The sequence below is a fragment of the Rhamphochromis longiceps genome, linkage group LG13 (assembly GCF_057381845.1).
Source record: "Rhamphochromis longiceps isolate RC_006_pf linkage group LG13, R_longiceps_female_GT1.1, whole genome shotgun sequence".
Lineage (NCBI taxonomy): Eukaryota > Metazoa > Chordata > Actinopteri > Cichliformes > Cichlidae > Rhamphochromis > Rhamphochromis longiceps.
In genome coordinates, this window is record NC_140569.1 from 39367415 (window position 1) to 39394588 (window position 27174).

The 27174-nt window shown below is 42.8% G+C and overlaps 1 protein-coding gene across 1 annotated transcript in view; it reads right to left on the reverse strand.

Annotated features, from left to right (window-relative positions):
* The window catches only part of ndst2a (N-deacetylase/N-sulfotransferase (heparan glucosaminyl) 2a), a 56939-nt gene that overhangs the window by 15260 nt on the left and 14505 nt on the right, over positions 1-27174 (reverse strand). The window contains exons 2-5 of the mRNA XM_085427240.1: positions 25041-25102; positions 20106-21742; positions 10856-10943; positions 7338-7492 (exon numbers count right to left, since the gene is read on the reverse strand). Coding sequence (XP_085283366.1) covers positions 7338-7492; positions 10856-10943; positions 20106-21173 — 1311 coding nt within the window. The 5' untranslated portion in view covers positions 21174-21742; positions 25041-25102. The remainder of the gene's footprint in view (positions 1-7337; positions 7493-10855; positions 10944-20105; positions 21743-25040; positions 25103-27174) is intronic.

Here is a 27174-nt window from a genome sequence, read left to right on the forward strand (position 1 = left end):
CACCAGAGCTTTTTTTTTTTTTTTTACATGTTGTAGTGCCATTTGTGGGAGCATTTCAAGTTGCTAAATAACTGTTATAGCCCATATTTTAATAATATGTATGCATTAAGTCCATAGTAACTACATTAATTGCAAAAAAGTGCAATAAACTACAAAAAAATTTATATCGTTTTTGTTTTGTTTTTTTACATATATTTCTACTTGGAGAAATTTAAGAGGTTTATCCCTCAAAACTTTAAATACAAAAAAGTTGCAAAAAATAGTTTACAACAACAGGAAATTTATTTTGAGTGTCTTCATAGTTTTATTTTGGAGATACACCAATTTTTATATACTGCAGGAAAAACAAAAAAAACAATCCTATGATGCAAATTTGCAAAGAAAACAGCAGGTGCATCAAAATAAACTATTTCCAGCAGTGCAATTTGAGTTCTAAGCATCCCAGCAACTATTCAGAAAAGTCAAACATGACCAGTATAGGCTTTTAAGGCCTACAAGTAAAAAAACTACATTTCCGCGAAAATGACGTCACTTCCGGTTTCGGCCAGGAAATGGCGGACATGCGACAGTTCGCGCTGACGTCTGTTTCACTGTGGGAAGTGTTACGAACAGCTGATCGGATCGGCAAAGCGTGTTTCTGGAATATTATGTTTTTGTTCCTGCAAGCGCTTTTTATGCAATTTTTGCAAAGCTATATGTCCTCCGGTTTCATATGCAAAACAAATTATTGCGCTAGCTTACGTGGTTCGGGTTCTACAGGGATTTAAAAATAGTTACACAAAACGGAGCATGCTGCTCTGACCGGATTTAAAGGGTTAACAATGACTTTAGAAAATAATATAAAATAGTGTGCAACACCACTGAAGTTTTTTTACCTCTCTTTTCAACCAACAGCAGTCACTCTCCTCTCCAAATAACTTCTGCTTAGCTTTCCGAGCTTCCCTCGGGTCCTCTTAATCAGCAATCAGCGGTCTCCAACCTTTTTTGCGCCACGGACGGTTTATGCCCGACAATATTTTCACGGACCGGCCTTTAAGGTGTCGCGGATAAATGAGGGAGGGGCTAATAATCGGCTCTGTCATTTTTAATGATCGTTGAAAGCCCAGATCGTAATCGTGATTAAAATTCGATTAATTGAGCAGCCCTAATATAAGACAAAGATAACAAGTAAGAACAAAATGCAGTAAATAAATGAAGGAGTTTATGCCGCGATCCAAGGAAACTCACGAACACCTTTTATGCACGGTTTGATAAACATCTATCTCAGGAGCTTTTGCTGGAAGAGGACAGCTGCCCTCTTCAGATATCTCAGGCAGTCGTGTGTAAATACTTCAGGAAAGTAAACACTCAGTAAGCTCCTGGACCAGACAACACTCCAGGTCGGGTTTTCAAAGCGTGTGCCCACGAGCTGGCAGATGTCTTCACAGACATTTCCAACCTTTCCCTGCTCCAGTCTGCTGTCCCAAAATGTTTTAAGAGGACCACCATCATCCCTGTCCCTAAGAAAACTAATGTGAGCTGCCTAAATGCCCATCGCCCTGTAGCACTCACCGCCATTGCTACGAAGTGCTTTGAGTGTACAGTCAAAGCTCACATCACATCTTTAATCCCTGCTTCACTTGATCCACTCCAGTTTGCCTACAACAGATCTATAGACGATGCAATAGCAATTGCCCTCCCCCACCTGGACCAGAAAAAAAAAAGACACATGCGTGCGGATGCTGTTCATTAACTATAGCTCCACCTTCAACACCATCATACCATCCAGACATGTCATGAAACTCCGTGACCTGAACATCAGCTCTTCCCTGCACAGCTGGATACTGGGCTTCCTGACAGACAGACCAAAGGTGGTTCGGATCAGCAGCATCACCGCATCCACACTTCCACTCAGCACAGATGCCCCCCAGGGATGTGTGCTCAGCCCCCTGCTGTACACCCTGTTCACCCACGACTGTACAGCAACACACAGCTCCAACACCATCGTCAAATTTGCAGATGACACCATCATCATCAGCTGCATTTCTGATGGAGATGAGACGGCATGCAGGGCAGAGGTGAGAGCCCTGACATCATGGTGCCGCGACAACAACCTGCTGCTTAACGTCAGCAAAACCAAGGAGCTCATTGTGGATTACAGGAGACTACAGAGAGGAGGCCACACCCCCATAGAAGGAGCAGAGGTGGAGAAAGTCAGCTGCTTCAGATTCCTGGGCATCAACATCACCGAGGATCTGAGTTTGTCACACCATGTTGGTGACCTGAGATCAGCACAGCGCATCACCAGGACTGAATTGCCAGCCATGCAGGATCTCTGTAGACATCACTGCATGAGGAAGACGCAGCGGACCCTCTGATCCCAGCCACAGACTTTTCACACTCCTGCCGCCCGGCAGGCGGTGCAGAAGCATTCAGACCCACACTAGCAGACACAGAGACTGTTTCTAGCCACAAGCCATCAGGCTTCTGAACTGTTGACATTCTGCACACACCATTACACACTCAGTACAACTATTGGACTCTATACACTGTCACTGTAACCGCTTTAAATCCTCACTGCACAGTTTTGCACAAACTGTAAATACCAAACAATTGTTTCAAATGTTCTTAATATTTAAAAATAATAAAATACTAAAGTATTATTTTATTATTATTATTGTTATTGTCCTTCTTTAATATACCTGTACACTTTCCATATGTACATGTAAAGCTGAGGGACACAAGAATTTTATTACAGGTAAATGTTAAACTGTTTATCCGTATATGACAATAAAACTTGAAAACCCACTCCCCGACTCTCGCTCTGGCTCACGCTTCATGTTCTTTGCTTCCGAGTATATTTCACTTGCTGTTCATTAATAAAGTCTTGTTAGAAAACCAAGTATTGTGCCTCCATCTGAAGTTGCATTCGGGTCCACTTTCACGCTCGGGGCATCCTTAGCAGCAACATGTTACGGCAGCATCGGCCAAACCAGTTATTAGGTTTAGGGAGCGATCGTTTCCCCCACACACACAGTTCCATGTAGATATGGATTTTTTCCCTTAATAATAAAAACCTTCATTTAGAACCTGCATTTTGTGTTTAGTTGTGTTATCTTGTCATATAATCAAATGTTTGATCTGAAATATACGCAGAAAAACATTTTCTGCCTCTTTCCTCGAAGTTAGCTTGAGACTTCAACTGTTTCTCAATTTTAAAGAAAATTAACTGTCTCTAAAATTATTACATCAGACAACAGCACGTCTATTTAAATGGGTATTTTTCAACATTTTTAAAAGTTGAGCACATTTACAATCAATGAACTATAGCACGTAAGTTCATTTTTCCTGGACAAAGACAGAATCAACCAGGATCTTGCAGCATGTGACATTAGAGACGGCTCACGTGTCTGAAGTAAAGTAAATGAGTCACACTGTCCGATACTATCTGTATAAACCTGTGGATGCATCCTCATATCTACATGCAGGATGTTGCTTCTCTAATCAAAGCAGCTGTCAAAATTATGTACAGGTGAACATGTTTAAAGTTTTGACTGGTACCATCTAACTGGTAAGAACATTTACAAAATGCATTTAGAAAAGTCACTTGACATACCATACCATACCACCTTTATTTATAAAGCACTTTAACATAAAACCAGAGTTCACAAAGTGCTGTACATGCTAAAAGCAAATTAAAATGAGATAAGATAAAATAAATAACTAAAAAACTAAAATAAATTAAAACATGTCAAAACAAATTGAGTCAACCCCTCTAATCAATGCCAAAGGCTTCAGCGAATAAATATGTTTTAAGAAGACTTTTAAATTCAGAGAGAGAAGAGGCCTGCCTTACATGCAAGGGTAGATCATTCCACAACTTTGGAGCAGCTACAGCAAAAGCACGATCACCTTTAGATTTATACTTAGTTTTTGGTACCTTAAGGAGCTGCTGATTGGCGGACCTAAGGGAACGGGGAGGTGTATATGGTTGTAGTAGCTCCGAGAGGTAGGGGGGGCCAGGCCATTAAGAGATTTAAAAGCAAATAAGAGAATTTTAAAAACAATCCTAAAATGTACAGGTAGCCAGTGGAGTGAAATTAAAATTGGGGTAATGTGCTCAAACTTTTTTGTTCCAGTTAAAAGACGTGCTGCAGCATTTTGCACAACCTGCAGGCGCCTAATGGACGCATCACTAACCCCAAAATAAAGTGCGTTACAATAATCCAGCCTAGAAGTAACAAAGGCATGGATTACTGTCTCAAAATGCTGTTTCGATAAGATAGGCTTTATTTTGGCTAATTCCCTCAAATGAAAAAAGCTAGATCTTACAGCAGCTCTGACCTGGCTTTCAAGTTTAAGATTTGCCTCTATTTTAACTCCCAGATTAGTGATGACTGGTTTAACATACTGTGCCAGTGAACCAAGATCTATAATAGCCTCAGAAGCGCCACCAAAAACCATCACTTCTGTTTTCTGTTCATTAAAATGTAAAAAGTTCAAAGCCATCCAGGCCCTTATATCATCAAGGCATCTGAGCAGCGGGTCTACTGAGAAGCCATTTATCTTTTTAAGTGGGAAATAAATCTGGGAGTCATCGGCGTAGCAGTGGAAAGAAATCCCATGTTTCCTGAAAATAGACCCAAGGGGTAGGAGATATAAAGAGAAAAGAAGCGGGCCTAAAACTGAACCCTGTGGAACCCCACATTGAAGAGAAGCAGTAGAGGATACAAACTCCCCGAGTTTCACAGAGAAAGTTCGCTCTGCCAAATAGGATCTGAGCCACTGCAGTGCGGTACTCCGCATACCCACCAACTGCTCTAAACGGGAAATTAAAATATTATGATCCACTGTATCAAAAGCAGCAGTTAAATCTAACAGCACAATAATAACACAGTCACCTGAGTCATTTGCCAAAAACACATCATTAAAAACTCTTAAAAGGGCAGATTCGGTACTATGTAAAGCTTTAAAACCAGATTGGAAAACTTCTAAAATACCGTGTTCTTCTAGGAAGGACATTAATTGCTTGTAAACTACCTTTTCAAGAATCTTTGAGATAAAAGGCAGTTTGGAAATAGGTCTGTAATTCGCAATAATATCAGGATCAAGAGCAGGTTTCTTGAGTAGAGGCTGAATCACCGCATGTTTGAGATTGACAGGTACAACACCAGAGGACAAACTACTATTTACAATGGATTGTACAGCTGATGCTATAGTGAGAAAAACCTCTTTGAAAAATCGAGGAGGGAGAGCATCATAAGGGAACCTGAGGGCTTCATGTGAGCAACCAACTCCTGCAGGCAGAGCAAGGAAACTGGCTCGAACCTGTCAAAGACAGCAGAACTAGGGACAGGGGTAGAAGGGTCGAGAACGGACTGGGAAGTCTTCGCTTTGACAGATAGCACTTTATCAATAAAAAAAGTGTAGGAAGTTTTCACAAATTTCCTGAGAAGACTCGACACCAGCAGTCTGTGGAGCGTGAAGGACCATGTCAATAGTCTTGAATAAGACATGAGGCTTACGACAATTTGCCTGAATAATAGCAGCAAAATGTTTCCTCTTAGCATCTTTTACAGTTTTCTGGTAAGAATTCCAGTAGTCTTGTAACATTTGGTATGACACCTGAAGTTGATCCTTCTTCCATTTACGTTCAGCTCTCCTACACTTTCTTCTGGCAGCCCGGGTGTCTTCATTCAGCCAGGGTTCAGATTTGGCTTTTACTTGCCTAAGCTTAAAGGGGGCCACTGAATCTAAAGCAGTTTGGCAGACAGAGTAAAACCACGTACTCAGCTCTTCTGTATCATTGCATATGAAATCAGGAAGGCCGCCGTTCTGATTAAAAGCAATAGAGAACTGTCCAGCAGAGAAAGGGTTAAAAATACGACAGCTCCTAGCAGCAACAGGAGGAAGATTAACTTTGGTACAAGGAAGGAAAACCTCAAACAAGACAGGCCTATGGTCTGACCATACAACATCACAAACCTCTAAGTTAGAGACAGGTAAATTGTGAGTTAAAACAAGATCCAACGTGTGCCCATATTTTTGTGTAGGCACAAACACAGGTTGCACAAGATCAAAAGAGTCAATAAGATTTAAAAAGTCCTTTGCCATTGGCTTGTCAGGGCAGCACACATGAATATTGAAGTCCCCAATAATAAGGACATGATCATATTTTGGCATAATTTCAGCCAACAGATCAGAAAAGTCATTTAAGAAGTTCTTATTGTATTTTGGGGGTCTGTAAACCAAAGCACAGAGCACTGTGTGAGAGCGACCTAGCTCAAACATGCTCAGTTCAAAGCTACTAGGTGAGGTTGATAATGGCAGTGGTTTACATTTATACTGCTTCTTAAAAACAACCGCTAGTCCTCCTCCTCTGCCTGATATTCGAGGAGAGTTTAAAAAGCAGCAGCCATCAGGTAAGAGATCTGTGAAAGCGCTGGACTCACCGGCCCTCAACCATGTCTCAGTTATACAGAGGAAATCCAGTCCTTGGGTCATAAATAAATCCCTTAAAATAAAAGTTTTATTACTCAGCGATCTAGTGTTCACCAATCCAAACCTGGTGGAGGTCAGCGTGTTCGTGGCTGACAGCGAGACCCGACGCAGCGGCCGTAGGTTCTGTAGGTTCGCACCGCGCCGACGAAGATGAGGGGAAATCTTTCGTGGCTGGGACATCTGATCCGAGCCAACAACGGGCACCAGCCAGGCATCGATGGGCTCCAGAGAGCACGGAGAAAAGGCATGACAAGGTACAGATCCACGTTCATTCCACGGAGCCGGGGAAGAGCGCGCCAAGTACGCCTTAAGTTTCACGAGTAGACCGCTACGTTTGCCCCGGCGTCTGAAACGCTTTCGCCGTGAGGCTGGGGCCAGGGTCCGACAAAGGTTAGCTGGTATCCCAGACAGGAATGGAGGTAACGCCTTATGTCCATTATAAGTTGCATTGGTAAGATCACTGGCAACTCGGAGGTCCAACAGTTTTTGGCGATTGTACATTAAAAGAGGGTTGACTCTAGCAATAAAAAACAACATAAGCAAACACAGCAGAGGAAGAGCCAGACGGCGAGCCACACACACTGGCGCCATCTTGGAAAAAGATGCATCACAAATACTGCTATATCATGTAAAACTATACGTGACCACTGCTGCAGTGAAGAATATTCACTGAAATGTGAAGTGACATGTCAAAATGACAGAACGGTGTCAGTGTAACTGATCAGATGCACCTGCGGAATTGTTTTTAAAACTGCAGCATCTCCCTCTCTGTAATCTGCTGTATTTTTGTTTTTGTTTTATTGCAGGAAATCAAGCTTCCATATTGTGAGACTGCCCAGTGTAATAATGTTGCCCACCTGAGCAAAAACCTTGTTGAGTCTCATCTGCTCAGCCAGAACGCTGACATTGTGGAAGAGGTGAGGCTGCATGTGGCTCCACATGTGAGGAAACCACCAGAAGTCCATCCTGTGTTGCAGCAGCATGTCATCTCCCTGATCCTCTTCATCAGTGCCTGAATACAAACAAGCAGGTGCACACACAGCATAATTAACATGACCTGATCTGCACCGAATTCACTTTTATCTAGGAAGAGAAAGTGTATGAGATGAGCTTGCCCTGAAACCCAGAATGAACAATTAATGTTTGAGTCAGTGCCAAGTATTTTAAAGTCACAGTAGCATTGCCCCCCTCTGACCACCAAATTCTAAATATTTGTGCCAAATATTTCCCTCAAAGTTTAAGACATTTCACATTCACAGGAAAGGGACTGAAAAATGAATGAAATCATCCAGTCAGTGCTGCTGATCGTGCAGCAGCGACGCTAACAAAGGAAACCAGTTCTTCCAAACAGACTTTACAGCATCTGTTTTAACCTGCACAGATCAAAACTATACTTGGTAATGTTTCGAGCAGCAAGCTGCACTGATGAAATTATATCAGGCCGTTTTTACACATGAACGTTAGGTCAGGATACAGCGGGTAAAATAAGTATTGAACATACAGTGGGGCAAAAAAGTATTTAGTCAGCCACCGATTGTGCAAGTTCCCCCACCTAAAATGATGACAGAGGTCAGTAATTTGCACCAGAGGTACACTTCAACTGTGAGAGACAGAATGTGAAAAAAAAATCCATGAATCCACATGGTAGGATTTGTAAAGAATTTATTGGTAAATCAGGGTGGAAAATAAGTATTTGGTCAATAACAAAAATACAACTCAATACTTTGTAACATAACCTTTGTTGGCAATAACAGAGGTCAAACGTTTACTATAGGTCTTTACCAGGTTTGCACACACAGTAGCTGGTATTTTGGCCCATTCCTCCATGCAGATCTTCTCGAGAGCAGTGATGTTTTGGGGCTGTCGCCGAGCAACATGGACTTTCACCTCCCGCCACAGATTTTCTATGGGGTTGAGGTCTGGAGACTGGCTAGGCCACTCCAGGACTTTCAAATGCTTCTTACGGAGCCACTCCTTTGTTGCCCGGGCGGTGTGTTTTGGATCATTGTCATGTTGGAAGACCCAGCCTCGTTTCATCTTCAAAGTTCTCACTGATGGAAGGAGGTTTTGGCTCAAAATCTCACGATACATGGCCCCATTCATTCTGTCCTTAACACGGATCAGTCGTCCTGTCCCCTTGGCAGAAAAACAGCCCCATAGCATAATGTTTCCACCCCCATGCTTCACAGTAGGTATGGTGTTCTTGGGATGCAACTCAGTATTCTTCTTCCTCCAAACACGACGAGTTGAGTTTATACCAAAACGTTCTACTTTGGTTTCATCTGACCACATGACATTCTCCCAATCCTCTGCTGTATCATCCATGTGCTCTCTGGCAAACTTCAGACGGGCCTGGACATGCACTGGCTTCAGCAGCGGAACACGTCTGGCACTGCGGGATTTGATTCCCTGCCGTTGTAGTGTGTTACTGATGGTGACCTTTGTTACTTTGGTCCCAGCTCTCTGCAGGTCATTCACCAGGTCCCCCCGTGTGGTTCTGGGATCTTTGCTCACCGTTCTCATGATCATTTTGACCCCACGGGATGAGATCTTGCGTGGAGCCCCAGATCGAGGGAGATTATCAGTGGTCTTGTATGTCTTCCATTTTCTGATGATTGCTCCCACAGTTGATTTTTTCACACCAAGCTGCTTGCCTATTGTAGATTCACTCTTCCCAGTCTGGTGCAGGTCTACAATACTTTTCCTGGTGTCCTTCGAAAGCTCTTTGGTCTTGGCCATGGCAGAGTTTGGAGTCTGACTGTTTGAGGCTGTGGACAGGTGTCTTTTATACAGATGATGAGTTCAAACAGGTGCCATTCATACAGGTAACAAGTGGGGGACAGAAAAGCTTCTTACAGAAGACGTTACAGGTCTGTGAGAGCCAGAGATTTTCCTTGTTTGAGGTGACCAAATACTTATTTTCCACCCTGATTTACGAATAAATTCTTTACAAATCCTACCATGTGGATTCATGGATTTTTTTTTCACATTCTGTCTCTCACAGTTGAAGTGTACCTCTGGTGCAAATTACTGACCTCTGTCATCATTTTAGGTGGGGGAACTTGCACAATCGGTGGCTGACTAAATACTTTTTTGCCCCACTGTATATTCACTCAGAAAATTGGTGATATTTTAAAAGGTGCTATTGACATGAAATTCTCAACAGATGTACAATGCATGCAATCCACACATGCAAGCTTTAGTTCTTTCCACAGATCTTTAACTGGATTCAGATCAGGCCTGGCCATTATTGCAGCTTTATTTTCGTTTCCTTGGCTGTGTGTTTGGGATCACTGCCCTGCTGAAACGTCCATCTTCGTTTCATCTTCATCATGTGGGCAAATGGCAGCAGATTTTATTTGAGAATGTATCTGTACATTTTTCCTATTCATCCTTCCTTCAATTATATGAAGCAAATCAGTGCTGTATGCTGACAAACAGCCCCACACAATGAGGTTCCCACCTCCAAACCTCATTGTAAGCATGGTGTTTGTGGGGTGATAAGTAGTGTCTTTGACTCCCGTATCCAAGAGAATCTCAAACTATATTTTCCCAGTATTTCACAGGCTTGTGTAAATGTTTTTCAGCAAACTGTAAACACGCCTCAACATGCCTTTTCTTCAGCATCAGAGTTGTGTATGGTGAGCGTGCATACAGGCTATGGTGGTTGCATTACTTATTGTTTTCTTGGAAATAATTGTACAGGCTGCTTCCAGATCTCTCTCCACAAGTGGTCATCAACTTTTTCAGCTGGTACTGTGATTTTCCATGCCTGTCACGCCTCCCTTTCTTCATTTGTTGAATACTTCTTCCTTTCTCATTATTACAGATAATTTATGGACCATCTATGGTTTAATTTCTTCTGGATTGGACACGTTGTTACCGACATCTGGTAAAAGGGTTCATGTCAATAGCACTGCGGCAGGTCTCTGGCCTGCTGCAGTGATCTCATGAGACTGTGTCAGGCTGGCAGTGGGGACAGGTGTTTATGAGGGGACTAATGACTCCCTCTCTTTATATAGTAACGGAGGAGACACTGTGGAGGAAACTGCAGGAAGAGTTCGCTCCAGGCTTCAAGTTGTGCCGAAATAAAAAAAGAGAGCTTGTGATCAAAATAAAGCAACAAAAACCACAAGCAGCGTTAGAAATATTTTTACTTGTGTTGACATGTTGAATACTTTAACCGCTTTATGTTCCACATTTGTACTTTTCCACATGTAGCACAGCAGGAAATGAGTGACCTTCTGAATACACTGAGGGGTCACTACACCAGCATAGAACACAAGTTTCCATTTTCACCTGCATGTTTGAATAGAGCAGTCTAAAGAAGTTCATGGCTGTTGTCAATGTAGAAAAACAGAAAGATTATGCATACCTGTGTGATAGAACTTTCCCGAAAACCCCAAGTTAAAGGTGAAATTTGGGACCAGTGCTCGCAGTTTGTTTTGTGTGTTGAGCAATGCCTGTAAAAGGATGACACATTTTAACCGTTGCCAATTACAAAAATCAAGCCTTACTAACAGAATCTAACCTGAAGGATGAAATTTGACAAAGAGCAGAAATGCCACACAATGGGTGAAACACAGGTCCATCCTTGTAATATGAAATAATCAGTCAAATGGATAGAGTCAAACATTTATCCAACCTACCACCTACAATTACATTAGATTCAAGAATTCCAGTTAGTTACAAATAAATGAAACCTAAAGAGGCAGTGAAAGGAGCTTGCAAAGAAAAGCGTCTGGACTTCTTTAAGTTGCTTGAAGACGTTTCACCTCTCATCCGAGAAGCTTCTTCAGTTCTAAGGTCAAAGGGTGGAGAGTCCCAGATATAAACCTAGTGGGAGTGACCCCCCACAGAGGGACAAAAGGACCCCCTGATGATCCTCTAATCGCCTGAGCCAAGGTGTGAAACTGGGTGTGGGTCCCAATCAGCCAGAGTTTCGGGTGTGTTCATTGTGAAACCTGGCCCCACCTTATCATGCGAATTCCTGAGGTCAGATGGCCCAGGATGTGAGTGGGCGTTAAGGCGTCTGGGAAGGGATCTCAAAACTGGATTATAGATGGCAGAGAGTTGGTGTCGTAAACCCCCGCCTCTGTTCAAAGATGGTCGCTCACAGTGGACATAGATGGCTTCTTTCACTCCTCTTTCAAACCATCTGTCCTCTCTGTCCAAAATGTGAACATTGGCATCTTCAAAAGAGTGACCTTTGACCTTTTTTAAATGCAGATGGACTGCTGAGTCTTGTCCTGTGGAGGTGGCTCTACTATGTTGTGCCATGCGCTTGTGAAGTGGCTGTTTGGTCTCTCCAATGTAGAGGTCTGAGCATTCCTCGCTGCACTGTACAGCATACACCACATTGTTAAGTCTGTGTTTTGGCGTTTTGTCTTTCGGGTGAACCAGTTTCTGTCTGAGCGTGTTGCTGGGTCTGAAATACACTGGGATGTCATGCTTGGAGAAAACTCTCCTGAGTTTCTCTGATACACCGGCTACATAGGGGATGACAATGTTGTTGCGTCTGTCCTTCTTATCCTCCCTCGCTGGTGGTCTGGTCTTCTTTTCTGTGCCTCTTTGCTGACTTTAAGAACGCCCATTTAGGATAGCCGCACGTTTTGAGTGCTTCCTTTACATGTGTGTGTTCCTTCTTTTTTCCTTCAGGCTTAGAGGGAACATGTTACATGGGACTCTCCACCATTTGACCTTAGAACTGAAGAAGCTTCTCGGATGAGAGGTGAAACGTCTTCAAGCAACTTAAAGAAGTCCAGACGCTTTTGTTTGCAAGCTCCTTTGACTACGATGACCTGGATGACTGAGAACCTTCACAGACCTAAAGAGGCAGTGAAAGGTGGAACCTGAAACATTTCAAACTCTACTGCATATCTCCTTGTTTCTGCAGGTCAAGCTTTAATGAGCTTTAGAAAAAGGGTTTAAAAGATCAAAATTATTCAAAAATCAATCACTCAAAGATGGTGGCAGCTTTAAATATATTATCCTTCATCATTTTTCCATTAAATAGTCAGCAATGAATCAAATGTTAGGATTCAAAAACACCACTGAAAGTTTGTCTGAAATGTGATATAGACTTGATTGTTTCAGTTTTTTAGTAACAATTTTAACATTTTAGTAGTACTGAAATAGATTTTTTTTGTGTTTTATTATCCGTAGGCAGTGCTAGTATCACAATATCAAAAAAGCCAATTTTGCAGGTGAATTTTTATATGAAGTCTACTAGGGATGCACCGATACCGATTCCGGTATCGGCCTCGATACCACATTTTCTAAAGTACTCGTACTCGTTAAAAGTCCCCCGATACCGAGGACCGATAGCACGGTCTGAGACCTGTCTATGTTTGAGCGGCATGTAAGGGGTTAATCCCACGCTGTGTTGCTGTACCCACGCTTATTTACCCACGCTTATTTACCCATGCTTATTAGCACAGAGGAGCATAGCTGATGCTAAAGCAGTGGGGGCGGAAAATAGTTGGGCATTTTAAACATTCCGCCTTAGCCTACTCCCGCCTCGAGGACATTCAGGGACAGCTCAACCAGCCAATAAAGAGACTGCAGCAGGACGTACAGACGCGCTGGAACAGCACGTATTACATGCTCCAGTCCCTCATTGAGCAAAAGCGAGTGCTGGGCGTGTCCGAGCACGAACTCCCTGACTATCTCACCGCTCACCAATGGGCTCTTATGGAGACGACTGTTCTCGTCCCCTTTGAGGAACTAACTAAAAAAAGTGAGCAGCTACGATGCACTAGCCTCTGATGTCATCCCAGCTGTGACTGTGCTAGTGAGACTTCTAAACAGAGAAACAGATGAACAAATTTAAAATTAAATTTTGTTTTTTTATAATTATTTATAAAAAAACTATTATTATAAATTATTTATATATGGCACGGTGGTTAGCACTGTTGCCGCACAGCAAGAAGATCCTGAGTTCAATTCCACCATCAGGCCGAGGTCTTTCTGTGTGGAGTTTGCATGTTCTCCCTGTGTTTGCGTGGGTTCTCTCCGGGTACTCCGGCTTCCTCCCACCGTCCAAAGACATGCAACTTGTGGGGATAGGTTAATTGGATAATCCAAATTGCCACTAGGTGTGAATGTGAGTGTGAATGGTTGTCTGTCCCTATGTGTTAGCCCTGCGACAGACTGGCGACCTGTCCAGGATGTACCCTGCCTCTCGCCCTATGACAGCTGGGATAGGCTCCAGCGCCCCCCGCGACCCTGAAAAGGATAAACGGAAGCGAATGGATGGATGGATAATTATTTATTCTGTAATATGTTGCATACAACATGCTTTTCATTTTAAATAAATGTTCTTAATTCCAAACTAGTCCCTTGTTTGTTTGTTTTTTGTTAAATTATAGGACTAAAGCTGTTACCTGCAAATTTAAATCATGTTTTCATTAAGTACTCGGTATCAGCGAGTACTAAATGCAAGTACTCGTACTCATTTCCAAAAAAGTGGTATCGGTGCATCCCTAAAGTCTACTTTTTACCAAACTGTAAACAGAGTGCTATTAACAAGCAAATCATTTTTTGATCTTAGCTACATTAATTGAAAAGGGTTTAACAAAAGTATTGCAAAGATGTTTTTAATATAGATACAACCATTTTTAGACACAGACGCATATTCAGATGCTCAAAATTAATTGGAGAATTCACTAAAACAGTTTCATGGCCAGATGTTTCCTTATTATCTCATGGCAAATTAAGCAGATAAAAGAACTGGAAATTATTCCAACTGCTGAACTTATATTAGTTATATTTTAAATTGAATGCTCAGCATGAGGTCAAATAGAGTTTGATGCAAATTAAAGAGGCCATTAGGACAGCGTATTGTCCCAGATTTCAACAAGCGATTCAATTCTGATTCATAAAGTCCTGATTCAACTCAATCCCGCGCTGGAAGATCAAGATGGCCATCAAGATGGCGCCGCGGATGGTCGCCCTGGTGCTTCAGTGCTTTACTTTTGTTTTGTTTTTGTGCATTTCTTCTGTGTCTGGGCACTCCTCTGGATACTCGTACACCAGAGAAGAGCTCCTTAACTACAGGACTACAACGCCTGTGGATTTATTTCCAATATTTGTCGCATCTGCGGCAGATTTACTGCTGACTCTGACCAGGAAAGCGAGATGCCGAAAGAGAGGGAAGCGAGCCGGCGCACTCGTGCGTTTGAGGAGACGCGGACTGCGAACTGCTCTTCCTGGGATCTTCCTTTCTAATGTACGCTCACTCGGCAATAAGATTGACGAACTGGCCCTGATGAGAAGCATGAACAGAGACTTTGCCTCCTCCTGTGTCTTATGTTTTACGGAGTCGTGGCTCAGTGAGAACATCCCAGACTGCGCGCTCAAGCTGGAGGGCTTCCATCTGCTGCGCGCGGACCGGCAGGCCGCTCTCTCCGGTAAGTCCAAAGGTGGAGGTCTCTGCTTCTACATCAATAGTGGCTGGTGCACAGATGTGACAGTGATTGCTCAGCACTGCTCTTCCTCTCTGGAATATCTTTTTATCCACTGCAAACCCGTTTTATTCTCCGCGGGAGTTTGCTTCATTCATCCTGGCCGCTGTTTACATCCCGCCAGACGCAGATGCGCAGGCAGCTCAGTGCGCACTCGCGGAGCAGATTCTCCACACGGAGCGGACATTCCCGGACTCTCTCATCATTGCTCTTGGGGACTTTAACAAAGCCAATCTGAACCATGAGCTTCCAAAATATAAGCAGTATATTAAATGCCCGACCAGAGAGGAGAGGACATTGGACCACTGTTACAGCACGATCAGCGGGGCCTATCGCGCGGTGCCCCGTGCTTCACTCGGACTTTCTGACCACGTCATGATCCACCTAATCCCCGCGTACAGACAGAGGCTGAAGCTCTCCAAACCTGTCGTGAGGACTAAAAAACTGTGGAGCAACGAGGCTGTGGAGGAGCTTCGCACGTGTTTGGAGACCACAGACTGGGACACATTGAAGGCTGCTTCTAACAGCTTGGACGAGTTTACGGACACTGTCACCTCCTATATCCACTTCTGTGAGGACAGCATTGTGCCATCACGCACCAGGGTGAGTTATAACAATGACAAACCCTGGTTTACTCCTAAACTCAAAAAGCTGTGGCTGGAAAAGAGAAAGGCGTTCAGAAGCGGAGACAGGGACTGCTACAGAGAGGCCAAGTACAGGTTCACTAAAGAAGTGGACATTGCTAAACATCAGCACTCTGAGAAGATGCAGCAGCAGATCTCAGAGAATGACTCGGCCTCTGTGTGGAAAGGTTTTAGGAATATCACAAACTACAAGCCTAAAACCCCCCACTCCACTGATGACTTGCTCTTAGCCAACACCCTTAACGACTTCTACTGCCGTTTTGACGAGCCATCAGGCAGCCTTCACACCTCCAACAGCCCCAACAATAGAGACACTTTGGACACTAATTCCCCCACCTCTCCCCCCTCCATAGAGCCATCACCACCTTCTAACCGTTCACCTACAACACCCCCCTCCTCACCCCACACAAAAGAGGATTTCACACCACCTCCTCCCACCACAACTCTTCATATTCATGAAGCAGATGTGAGGAAGCAGTTTAAGAACCTGAATGCTCGGAAAGCTCCCGGCCCAGACGGCGTGTCTCCTGCCACCCTCAGACACTGTGCAAACGAGCTGGCCCCAGTGTTTTCTGGCATTTTCAACTCCTCACTGCAGGCATGTCATGTGCCTGCCTGCTTCAAGTCCTCCACCATAATCCCTGTCCCCAAGAAACCTAGGATCACTGGACTAAATGACTACAGACCCGTGGCTCTGACATCTGTGGTCATGAAGTCTTTTGAGCGCCTAGTTCTCTCCCATCTCAGGACCCTCACGGCCCCCCTCCTGGACCCCCTGCAGTTTGCATATAGAGCCAACAGGTCTGTAGACGACGCCATCAGCATGGCCCTACACTTCGTCCTGCAGCATCTGGACTCCCCAGGAACCTACGCCGGGATCCTGTTTGTGGACTTCAGCTCTGCGTTCAACACCATCCTTCCAGACCATCTCCGAGACAAGCTTTCCCAGATGAATGTGCCTGATCCCATCTGCCGGTGGATCACTGACTTCCTGACGGACAGGAAGCAGCATGTGAGGCTGGGAAAGAATGTCTCGGACTCTCGGACCATCAGCACCGGCTCCCCTCAGGGCTGTGTTCTTTCTCCTCTGCTCTTCTCCCTGTACACCAACTGCTGCACCTCCACCCACCAGTCTGTCAAGCTAATCAAGTTTGCAGATGACACCACCGTTATTGGACTCATCTCGGACGGGGACGAGTCTGCCTACAGGAGAGAGGTTGAACGTCTGGTGTCCTGGTGCAGCCACAACAACCTGGTGCTGAATGCCCAGAAGACAGTGGAGATTATTGTGGACTTCAGGAAGCACACAGCTCCACTCCCCCCCATCATCCTGACTGACACCCCCATCACCTCTGTGGACTCATTCCGCTTCCTGGGTACCACCATCACCCAGGACCTGATGTGGGAGCCCACCATCACCTCCGTCATCAAGAAAGCCCAGCAGAGGATGTACTTCCTGAGGCAGCTGAAGAAATTCAACCTGCCAACACGGACGATGATGCAGTTCTACACTGCAATCATCGAGTCCATCCTCACCTCCTCCATCACCGTGTGGTACGCTGGAGCCACTATCAGGGACAAACAGAGACTGCAGCGTGTTGTGTGCTCTGCTGAGAAGGTGATTGGCTGCAGACTCCCATCTTTGCAGGACCTGTACACCTCCAGGACATTGCGGCGTGCAGCTCGGATCTCAGCTGACCCTTCTCACCCTGGACACAGTCTGTTTGACCTGCTCCCCTCAGGCAGGACCTCTCGCACCAGAACCTCTCGCCATAAGAACAGTTTCTTCCCCTCTGCTGTTGGACACATGAACAATAACCATATGACTGTTCCCACCACTAACACATGACCCTACGCTGTGTCACTGCATCATTCCATGTTTGGCACTGATCACCACCTGCACTCATGTATATATCTTTCAACGTAGCACTCTTAATTCTTATTCTCATGTATATATCTCATGTATATCTCATGCACATATCTTTCCACGTAGCACTTTTAATTCTTATCCCTACTTTTATTTTTTTCCATGTCTATTTAAGTGCTATTTATGACACTATGTTTGCACTGAAGCACCGCAGCAATTTCCTAATGTTGTAAACCTGCTCAACATTTGGCAATAAACCCCATTCTGATTCTGAAAGCAAAACAGCCAGAATAAGAGAAAATTTATATCAATTTTTTTTCAAACATGAAACGTTTTACACTTCTTTTACTGCTGGTTCAATGAATTCTGGTTGGAGAGTGACAAAACCTGCAGTTTCAGAATCTGTGAGATGTCCACTTTAGCACCCGACGGTGTGAACAATCGCACTTTGTGTTTACATTTTTGCGGAGTCCATTCACCTGCTCTTTAAGGCAGCTGTTGGAGTACTTTTGTGTACTCTTACCTGAGATTTTGGCATTTCTGGAAAACAACCATTTATATTTAAAAAATGATTTTCACGTTTTAAGAATCTATATCAGATTATTCAAATTAAATTAAATTTGAATTGGGAAATTGATTTTTCTAAATCCTAGAGGCCATCACTGGAATAAACAAACAAACCTACCCTATAAGGTAAAGTCTCCACAGCCGACTCTGTGCAGTGACAACAAGGGCGTAGATTTGGCTTTGGCATTGGTGGAGACGGATGATTCAACCACCGAACCCTGCCCTGTTTCTTATTTTTTCCTTTTTCTCTTTACTTCTTGATAAAAAAAAGGAGAAATATACTTGCCTACATATGCTATTCTACATGCTTTTAAACCATTTAAAATTATAATTCATAGTTTTATATGTGAATTATATAACGTTAAATTACTATTAAACAAATGACTGATATATACAAAAAAACTTGAATTTTACAGTGTTTACTTATTGGATAAAATAAGTTAAATGTCACTGTTATTATTGTCCAAATTCAGAGGCTGCGTCCACCTGAGGACCCGGCCTTTTCGGTCTAAGTGGGCCGGGTCCTCCGAAAGCCGGGTAGACCGGAAATGAGCGACTGTGAAATTGGATATTCTAGCCGTCAGAATTACGTCACCTCTGCCGTCTGCTCCTTGCTGTCTCGACCGTCTCACACTTCTGTTTAATTAGTTTTCTGATTGACATTTATTTAGCTGTGTGAAAACCCCGGAGGAACCCTCCCAAGGGATTAATAAAATTTTATTTAATCTAATCTAATAACTTTAATCTCAGCTAAACCGATTTACTCACGAACAATTAAAACACAGAAAAAGGCCAAACAATAACATGTTTAAGTTATTTGAAGTTTACGCAGCTACATTCTCGCCTGAAAATATGTTAAAAGTTTATTTTGCGACCCAGAAAGATTAATAAGAGTAATATTAAAACTAAGTAGCTGCAGTAGTAGTAGCCATTGTTGGAAACTGGAATTGGCTGGGCCAATCTGGGATATGGTTTTTCAATTTTGTTGCCCAGGTGGAAAATCGGGAGAAATTGGGGAGAATGGTGGCTCCGGGAGATTTTCGGGATTCTCCCGGAAAAATCGGAAGTGTTGGCATGTATGGCCTAGCATAGCCTGTAACGTTATTATGAGGGACACATTTTATGAGTGAGCTTGACTTTAAGTGACTTACAGGTTTCTTTGAAAAATATTTTTTTTTAGATTCAGGTCTTTCCTTTTTGCTGCCATCCTCCTCTCCTCCTTGCAGGTCCTCGCAGCGCAGGCTTGCTGCTGCTAAAACTAAACAGAGCTCCCTGAAGGGCACAGTCAATCACATTGGCCATATTTGTCACATGAGGTAGGACTCCAGTAGAGGACGTAATTTAACTCTTTCTGCACAGCTGGGTGAGTGAGACATTGACAGATGTTTTTTTGTTTGTTTGTTTTTTTCTTTCTATCGGGTTTGTTTTTCTTCACTCGAAGAGATCAAATTATTGGTGGGGAGAGTTCAATAATCGCTGTATATTGGTGGGGACATGTCCCTTCCGTCCATGCCAAATCTACGCCCTTGAGTAACAAAAAACAAAAAAACAAACAAATAGAAATTTTGGGCACTGGGGCCCAGAGGGACTCATGGATGTGGAATTCCTTTCATGGTAAGAAGAACTGATTCAAAATTAATCTAGGGAAGTTATGCCTACCTCAAGAGTGTTCCTATCATTGTCTGAGCAGGGTACCGATCAGTACCCAATAGCGCGGCTTTTCATTTTCTGCTTTCTGTTTTAACTTCAGTGAGACTTGGTGATGTCTAAGGAAACTGCAAAGAATTTTCATCTGAGCATTAAAAATAATCCATATACATAAAATTACTTAGAAACCTCTGAAATGGGATACTGTGCATAAAAATGGATATAATTCCTAAACAGTTAATGTAATGTATTTGTTAAACCCCTTGAATTGAAGGTGATATTCTACACTTTAATCACATCTTGATTGTTTGACTTAAAATCAACTTTGGTGGTGTACCAAGGCAAAATTGCAAAAACTTTGGTACTGTAAATAAAAACAAACACAAAACAAAACAGAGGAACCAACTGTATGTACGGCTGACAAGGCTCACCCACCTCCACATCAGACACCTTCATACGGGTTCCCTCCTTGCCAACAAATATGTCGTCCACGTCTACGAGGATGTGACGGTCCAAGGACAAACACAGTCTCTTTCCTGTCAAGTAGGCAATAGCATCCACAAACACTAGCTTGTGAAGCCAGTAGTTGAGATTATTTCCAAAAAGAACTCTTTGAATGCCATCGTGGAGCCCCAAGTCTTGGATTACTGTGGCATGAAGGGCCCGCAAAGGGCTGGGTCCAAAATGCGCCAGTGTATCTGAGGTCTTGGTTCTAGCTAGAAGCACTGGTTCATAGGTAGAATGGTTAGACTGGAAAATGGTCCAGTCATCGCCTGGTAAGGAGCCCTGCTCCATCTGATTAGGCTTGGTGATGTAGAGTAGAGGAGCAGCGGGGTTGATGCGGTAGTCCCTGAGTCCCAAGTGCGAGTGTAGATAGAGAGGAAAGCCTTTGAGCTGTGCACTGAAAGGAGAGTTTTCATTCGCTTTGAAAAAGCCAATGACACCTACTCCATACTCAGCACAATACTTGTCCAGCAAGTCACGGTTCCACGAATCAAGATTGACATATTTCAAGACATTTTCATAGATGATCAAAGTATAGCGTCCACGGTTACGTTCTGTCAATGTGGGCATGTCACCTTTACCAGGAGCAATCTCTGTCCGGTAGTGAAAGCGACTTGACTCCAATATGGCTACAATCTCCTGGCCCAGTTGGGAATAGATGCTCTCTACAAATACCAGAACCACAGGCTCCGTCTTTAAATTATCCTTAACATGGTGTAGTTGTCCCTGGCGCGGAGGAAGAAAAAGTGGTGCCCTCTGGCCACCTGGCCCTCCTTCTGCATCGCCCGTACTTACTCCTAGTGAAATCCCACCACCTCCGCCACAATCACTAAAAGGTAAAGGAGGGGCCTCCTTGATTTTTGGGCTGTTGGAGACATAGTAAGCTAAAAAGGCCATGGACAGCAAGCAGAAGATGATGAGCGCCAGGATGAGGCGATGGAGCTCTAGCTGGCGGACACCTCGCATTAGCTTCCAAACACCCAACCCTGAACCCACCATGGTGTTTGGAGGGTAAAGGCAGGACTGGACAGCAAGAGGCAGTAATGATTAAGGAAGGACAGCAGATAAGGGAAGTAGGAGCAAGAGGAGAGGGGAGTGGAAGAGGAAGATCGAGCAGTAGATACTGGCACCGGGATGTGCTGAAGAATAGCCATTTACACTACGTCACCATGGCCAACATCATCCATTACCTCTTCTGTCCTTATGGCTCAGCAGTGTCAAAAAACAAACAAACAAAAAACTCTGCAACTTCCTTTCTCCAATTTGAAAGGTACCAATACAGGGTCTGAAGAGTAAGAAATGTAAGATGGGTCAATAAAAATGGACACCAACACCAGTGGTCTCTGGCTGGTCGGGGTCTTCAATACCACACCAAAAGTTCAATCTCAAGTTCCTGCCGGTTGGTCAGCAGTTCTTAAAAAGTTTAAGCAGATATTGCACAATGCGAGTGTCTCTTCTTTTGCAGATGCCTGACAAGTCCGTCAGCCATGGAAGCATCAATGCTTGTAGAATGTATTTTGGGGCCGACCCTCCTTGGGACACATTGTCTGTACATTGCCGAAAGACACCTGGAAAATGGGGAGAGACAAGTGGGAGGGTGAGAAAAAGGCAGTGAAAATTACAACAAAGGGTAAGGGGGAAAAATGATTCACTAGACATCAGCTGTTAGTTCTTAGAGCCATTCTCAAAAATTCCATGTTTTCTGTAGCCACAATTACGATATTAAACAGAAGAAAGTACTACTCTACACACACCATGGACAAAGCAAAATCAACTACACATTTTATAGCTTGTGTTCCTCCCCCTCCATTCCCCTAGAATTTACAAAGTACAAAGAAAGTAAATTGTCAATACTCAGCAATGTGCCAATTCTGCATCACTTTAACATCTGTTTCATTGCTACACTAGAAAAAAATCACTTGGTTTAGACGAGAGTTTTAGTGATAGTGAGAGTTTAAGTATAGGAACTCTGGTAGTTACTAGGGGTGGGCGATATAAACGATATACGATAGAAACGATATAAATTTGGCCAACGATAGAGATTTTGACTATAGAGATTGAAAATGTGACGTCACTCAGGGGTAAAACCGCAAAGAATTCTGGGAACTCGTGGCAAGAGGTACTAGCGCACGCAGGCTTTCAATTGAAATCAGTTATACAGCGATAAAAAGAAGCCCAAAAAATGACAAGAAGCTGTTGTATTATTAACTGCAATAGCCGGTCGCATGACAGCCACGGAAAGCCGACGGGTAAAGAGATCGGTTGTTATCGGATTACGTCGTTGAAGAGAAATTGTTCGAGCCATGTTTCCGAAGTAACAAAGAGGCGACGGATGGTCTGGATTGCAGCCATTCAAAGACCAAATATAATGTCCCAGAACACTCCAGCTCACAGGTTAGTCTGCTCCAAGCATTTCCACAAAGGTCAGTCTGCTGTTGTAGTTAATCCGTCATTTTTCTTAACATAATTGGTGATATAGGTTACAAGCAAGTCTGGCGCTGAACAGAAATTGTGGCGCTATGCTCCTTTGTTTATTGTGCATAAATAGTGAATTGTCCTGACACAATATTGTGTTTCGCTTCTGTTATTATGGTACATTGACAAAAACATATACTTTTATTCACAGGATAAAACAGGTTTTTTGTATCACTAATTGTCCAGTACGATTACAGCATACAGTATTATTGTCACTGCTACATTTCTGTGATGCGTACCAGAAATTATTTCTACTACTAATTAATTACCGTTGAGCTCAAAGGTTATATTAATAAACGGTTAACGAATGTGTATTTATGACGACGATTTGTGAGGCTGGTAAACTTATGATATGTACGATGGTCTTTACTTTCTACACGGTGCATTTCAAGGTCCTGCACCCATCCGTCGGTAAACTGTACCTGGGCTTGTTGCAGTGACCTGAAGTTACTAAACTTCATGAGTGTATGCACTCACTCCAAGAACCGTATAATTATAAATATGAGCGTGGTGAAGTTGGGCAGCACGCTAACGTATTTTGTCCCTCTGTGTGCTCGTAAGGATCTAACACTTTCACTGGTTTGATTTTTTTCCTCGTATCTTTTCTTTGACTTTTCATTAAGTCTGTCTTTGTACGGACCGGCATTGTTCTCCTTCGTTTTGTACATACCTTTTTGGGGGGCAAAGAAAAAGCAAGAATTTATTGGAACCGAAGAATGAACATTTTGCGGTGCTGCAAATGCTTGCATTTGATGCAGGTACTTGGATTGTTTTGCCACGAGTTACCGGCATGCAATGCGCGAAAGTCACGTGGTCTGTCAATCTCTATACTGCTCTAGCGCGATAGCGCATGTTGATGATGTCATCAAGCTGCGCCTGTTTTGGTCGAAAGCATCGCAGTGGCTACAACCATTATCATCTGCAAATTATGCCGGGCGACAGTCACAGCAAAGAGATGAAGCACTCTTGAAATATGGGGAAAGCCAAAAACTGCGCTTCCTCCACTTCCGTAACATTGATTCATTAATGTTGAATTCTCTCGCAGCTGTTCTGTTCCCATGTTGTTGCAGGATATTAATGACTAACCTCGTATTGTGGATGAATAATCTCAGTTGTTCTCCTGACTGAAGTTTGGCCCGTGTATAGCATCCTGCCATGCGATTGCATTTGTCCCTGACCACCAGAATCCCTCACGTTAACTTTTATCGAGTGGAAAAAAAGTTGGCGTTCATCCTCCAGCTTCACTGTGCTAATGTTATGCTAACATAGCTGTGTCGCTAGCAATCACGTAGCACAACATTATATACCAGGTAGTCCAACTTCAGTAACCCTAACTTTTAGGTTTATGTAAGTATGTCTGTGAAGGTTCTCGGTCATAGTAATCTAAGGAAATTGGAAAGAAAAGCTTTTTTAAAAATGTTTTTTAATTAATTAATTAATTTTTTAGGTCTGACACTTTTTTTTTGTCTTCCCTTTGCCAGGGTTGCAGCGTTTTCTTGGGAGAAATGTTTCGTCACTCATCCAAGGAACTAGGTACTTCAGTCACCGTTTATAAGGTTGGGGAAACCTGCAGACAGCTGAGTCTGATGAGTGACAAAACATTTCTCCACTGAAAATGCTACTCGAGATCAACACAATCCCCTTTTTGGTCATGCTGAGATATGCCAATTTTGAGGCAACATCTAAATAAATAATTTAGACTACAGAAATGAGAACAAATGAAGCATTTCTGAAAATAAAGTGTCTTAAGAGAGAAACAGTTTATTCCTAAGATGTTTGTTATGTGAAGGCAATAGGGCATACTTTTACTCAAGACTTTTGCACAATACTGTCTCAATGAAAATTTGAGAAAACACTGATTACACAGATAAAATGTATCAGGATAAGATCTGTAGATGACTATAGTTCTGATCGAAAGTTTAAGATCACTTCAAAATGCTTGTTGATGGAGCTGCAGAAGCTGGTGACACCTAGCATAATCAGCCGGATGATTGACACTTACATGCTCATGCAAGTTAGCCGTGTTTGAATACTTTGCTTACACACCGCTTTGGTCATGTTTGGAAACTTGATTTCTGTTTAGGGGGTGTTGGCAGGTTTTTTTTTGGAGGTGTGATCCTAAACTTTTGATCAGGTGTAAAAACAGCCTGTTTCAGTTTAAGCATTGTTTTCAATAAATTGCATGATTGAAAAATATTTCATCTCACTCCCATTTCTTCTTGTTGCATGTTAAAACTCTACTTTAACCCTGTTAAGATCCAAACATGCAAAATATGATTTTTTGCCATTTTTCAAGTGGTCTTAAACTTTTGATCGGCACTGTAGTATAACTCTGATGCCTCTAGAACATGAAGATGGACTAAAGTTGAATAAGGAATAAAATGTACTGACATTACTTGAACAGCTTTCCATCCACAGTTGCAAGTCCTTCAGCTCAACATTGGTGCCACCATCTGAAAAAGGAAAGATGAGATAGGAGTGATTAAGATAGTGAGCATAGGAGTACAGAAAAAAAAATACAGAAAATTCAAGTTATTAGAATAGAATAGAATAGAATTCAACTTTATTGTCATTGCACATGCACAGGTACAGGGCAACGAAATGCAGTTTGCATCCATCCAGAAGTGCTTTAGTGATATAGATATATTACAATATATATATTAGCAATAATATAGATATGTGAGTATATTACAGAAATGGGTCTATTACGGTATGTTATAATGTACACGGTATGAAGTATGTTGTGAATATTCTATAACTATAAGTATGTACAGGCTGTAGTGAGTACAAGCTATGTACAGGCTATGAACAGGATATAAATATGAAAAACTATACAGAATATGAAATAAATAACTTTACAGAATCTGAGATATACAGCTATACAGAAATGGGAACTGTGCAAGTTGTAAACAGTTGTAGGGTTAAAGATTATCGAATGTACAGAATGATTATTTACACAGAGCTATACAGTAGTGCAGTTAAGATAAGTGAGGGTGTGGATAGTTTCTACAGAGGCTATATAAAGTGCTAGTGGTTGTGAGTGGCGGTTCAGTCCATGTTATTATTGTGTGTTTGAGGGTACAGTTGTCCATTGTGGGTGTGTGTGTGTTCAGTCCATGTGTTAACGTGGGTCAGATGTCAGGAGGCAGAGTTCAGGAGTCTGACAGCTGTGGGGAAGAAGCTGTTCCGGTACCTGGTGGTCTTAGTCCGGAGGCTCCTGTAGCGCCTCCCAGAGGGCAGGAGGGTGAAGAGTCCATGTGATGGGTGACTGGGGTCTTTGATGATTTTCCCAGCCCTTTTCAGACACCGCTTCCTGTAGATGTCTTTCATGGCAGGAAGTGGTGCTCTGGCGATGCGCTGGGCAGTTTTCACGACCCTCTGCAACGCCTTCTGGTCCGAGGCAGAGCAGTTCCTGTACCAGACTGTTATACAGTTGGTCAGGATGCTCTCGATGGTGCAACGTAGAGCTGGGCGATATGAGATTTTTTCATATCACGATATGTTTTTTTTTTCATTTCAGGCGATAACGATATCTATCACGATATAAGCCAAATAACTATATTTGTAAGATTTAATTGTGCCGTTGCTCACAAGTAAAATGTGAAATAATCAGCAGCTTGTTTTTATTTAAATATTTATTTCCCATAATAAGTTCATCCATTAAGCGGACGCGAATGGATGGATGAAGTTCAACAGGGTAGATGTACTTAAGGAACATGAGACTTTTCCAGATAAATAAAGGCAAATATTGCAAACTACACAAAAGGCAGCCGCTAAAGCGTTAAAGTTTCAAAATAGAACAAACGAAACAGACTACTAAATTGTCAATTCCACTTAGAAACAAAATATTAATTCTAAAGATAAATCTTTGTTTGTTTTACAGAAGAACAGACAAAACTGACTAACTTTTGTCAATATCAAATAAACTGAGAACTAAAAGGAAATTCTCAATCTCTCCTTGTTGTATAGCTTAGCTTTTCAAACAGTTTTAACAGTTACTTTAGTCTGACAAAAGCCGAATGACAAATTAGCGCTTCCAGTCAGAGACTGAGGCTACGTCCACACGTACGCGGGTATTTTTGAAAACGGAGATTTTCCGTTTTCGTTTTAAAAAATAATCCCGTCCACACATAAAGGCTGAAATGAAGGAAAACGCTGCTATGAACATGCCAAAGCAGCAGGTGGTGCTAGATTCCTAACCGTGCAGAAATGTTGGCCAATCAGAAGTCTAGAAGCCTCGGTGGGAAAAAGTAAACAAAGCTGGGGCATAGAAGCAGAACCGAGTCGTATGTGTGGAGGGACAGTAACTGTGTGTGTGTGTGTGTGTGTGTGTGTGTGTGTGTGTGTGTGTGTGTGTAAGCATTTAAACACTGCAGAGAGTAGAATTAACAGTAACAGTATTGTAGAAATTCATTTCACCGAAACAATAACGTGGCGCACAGTGTGACGCATGCACCAGTTTATTGTATTTCCAGACTTGCTTTCGGCACAATTTACAGTGCACGCTACTCTGTTTTTTGTCAGA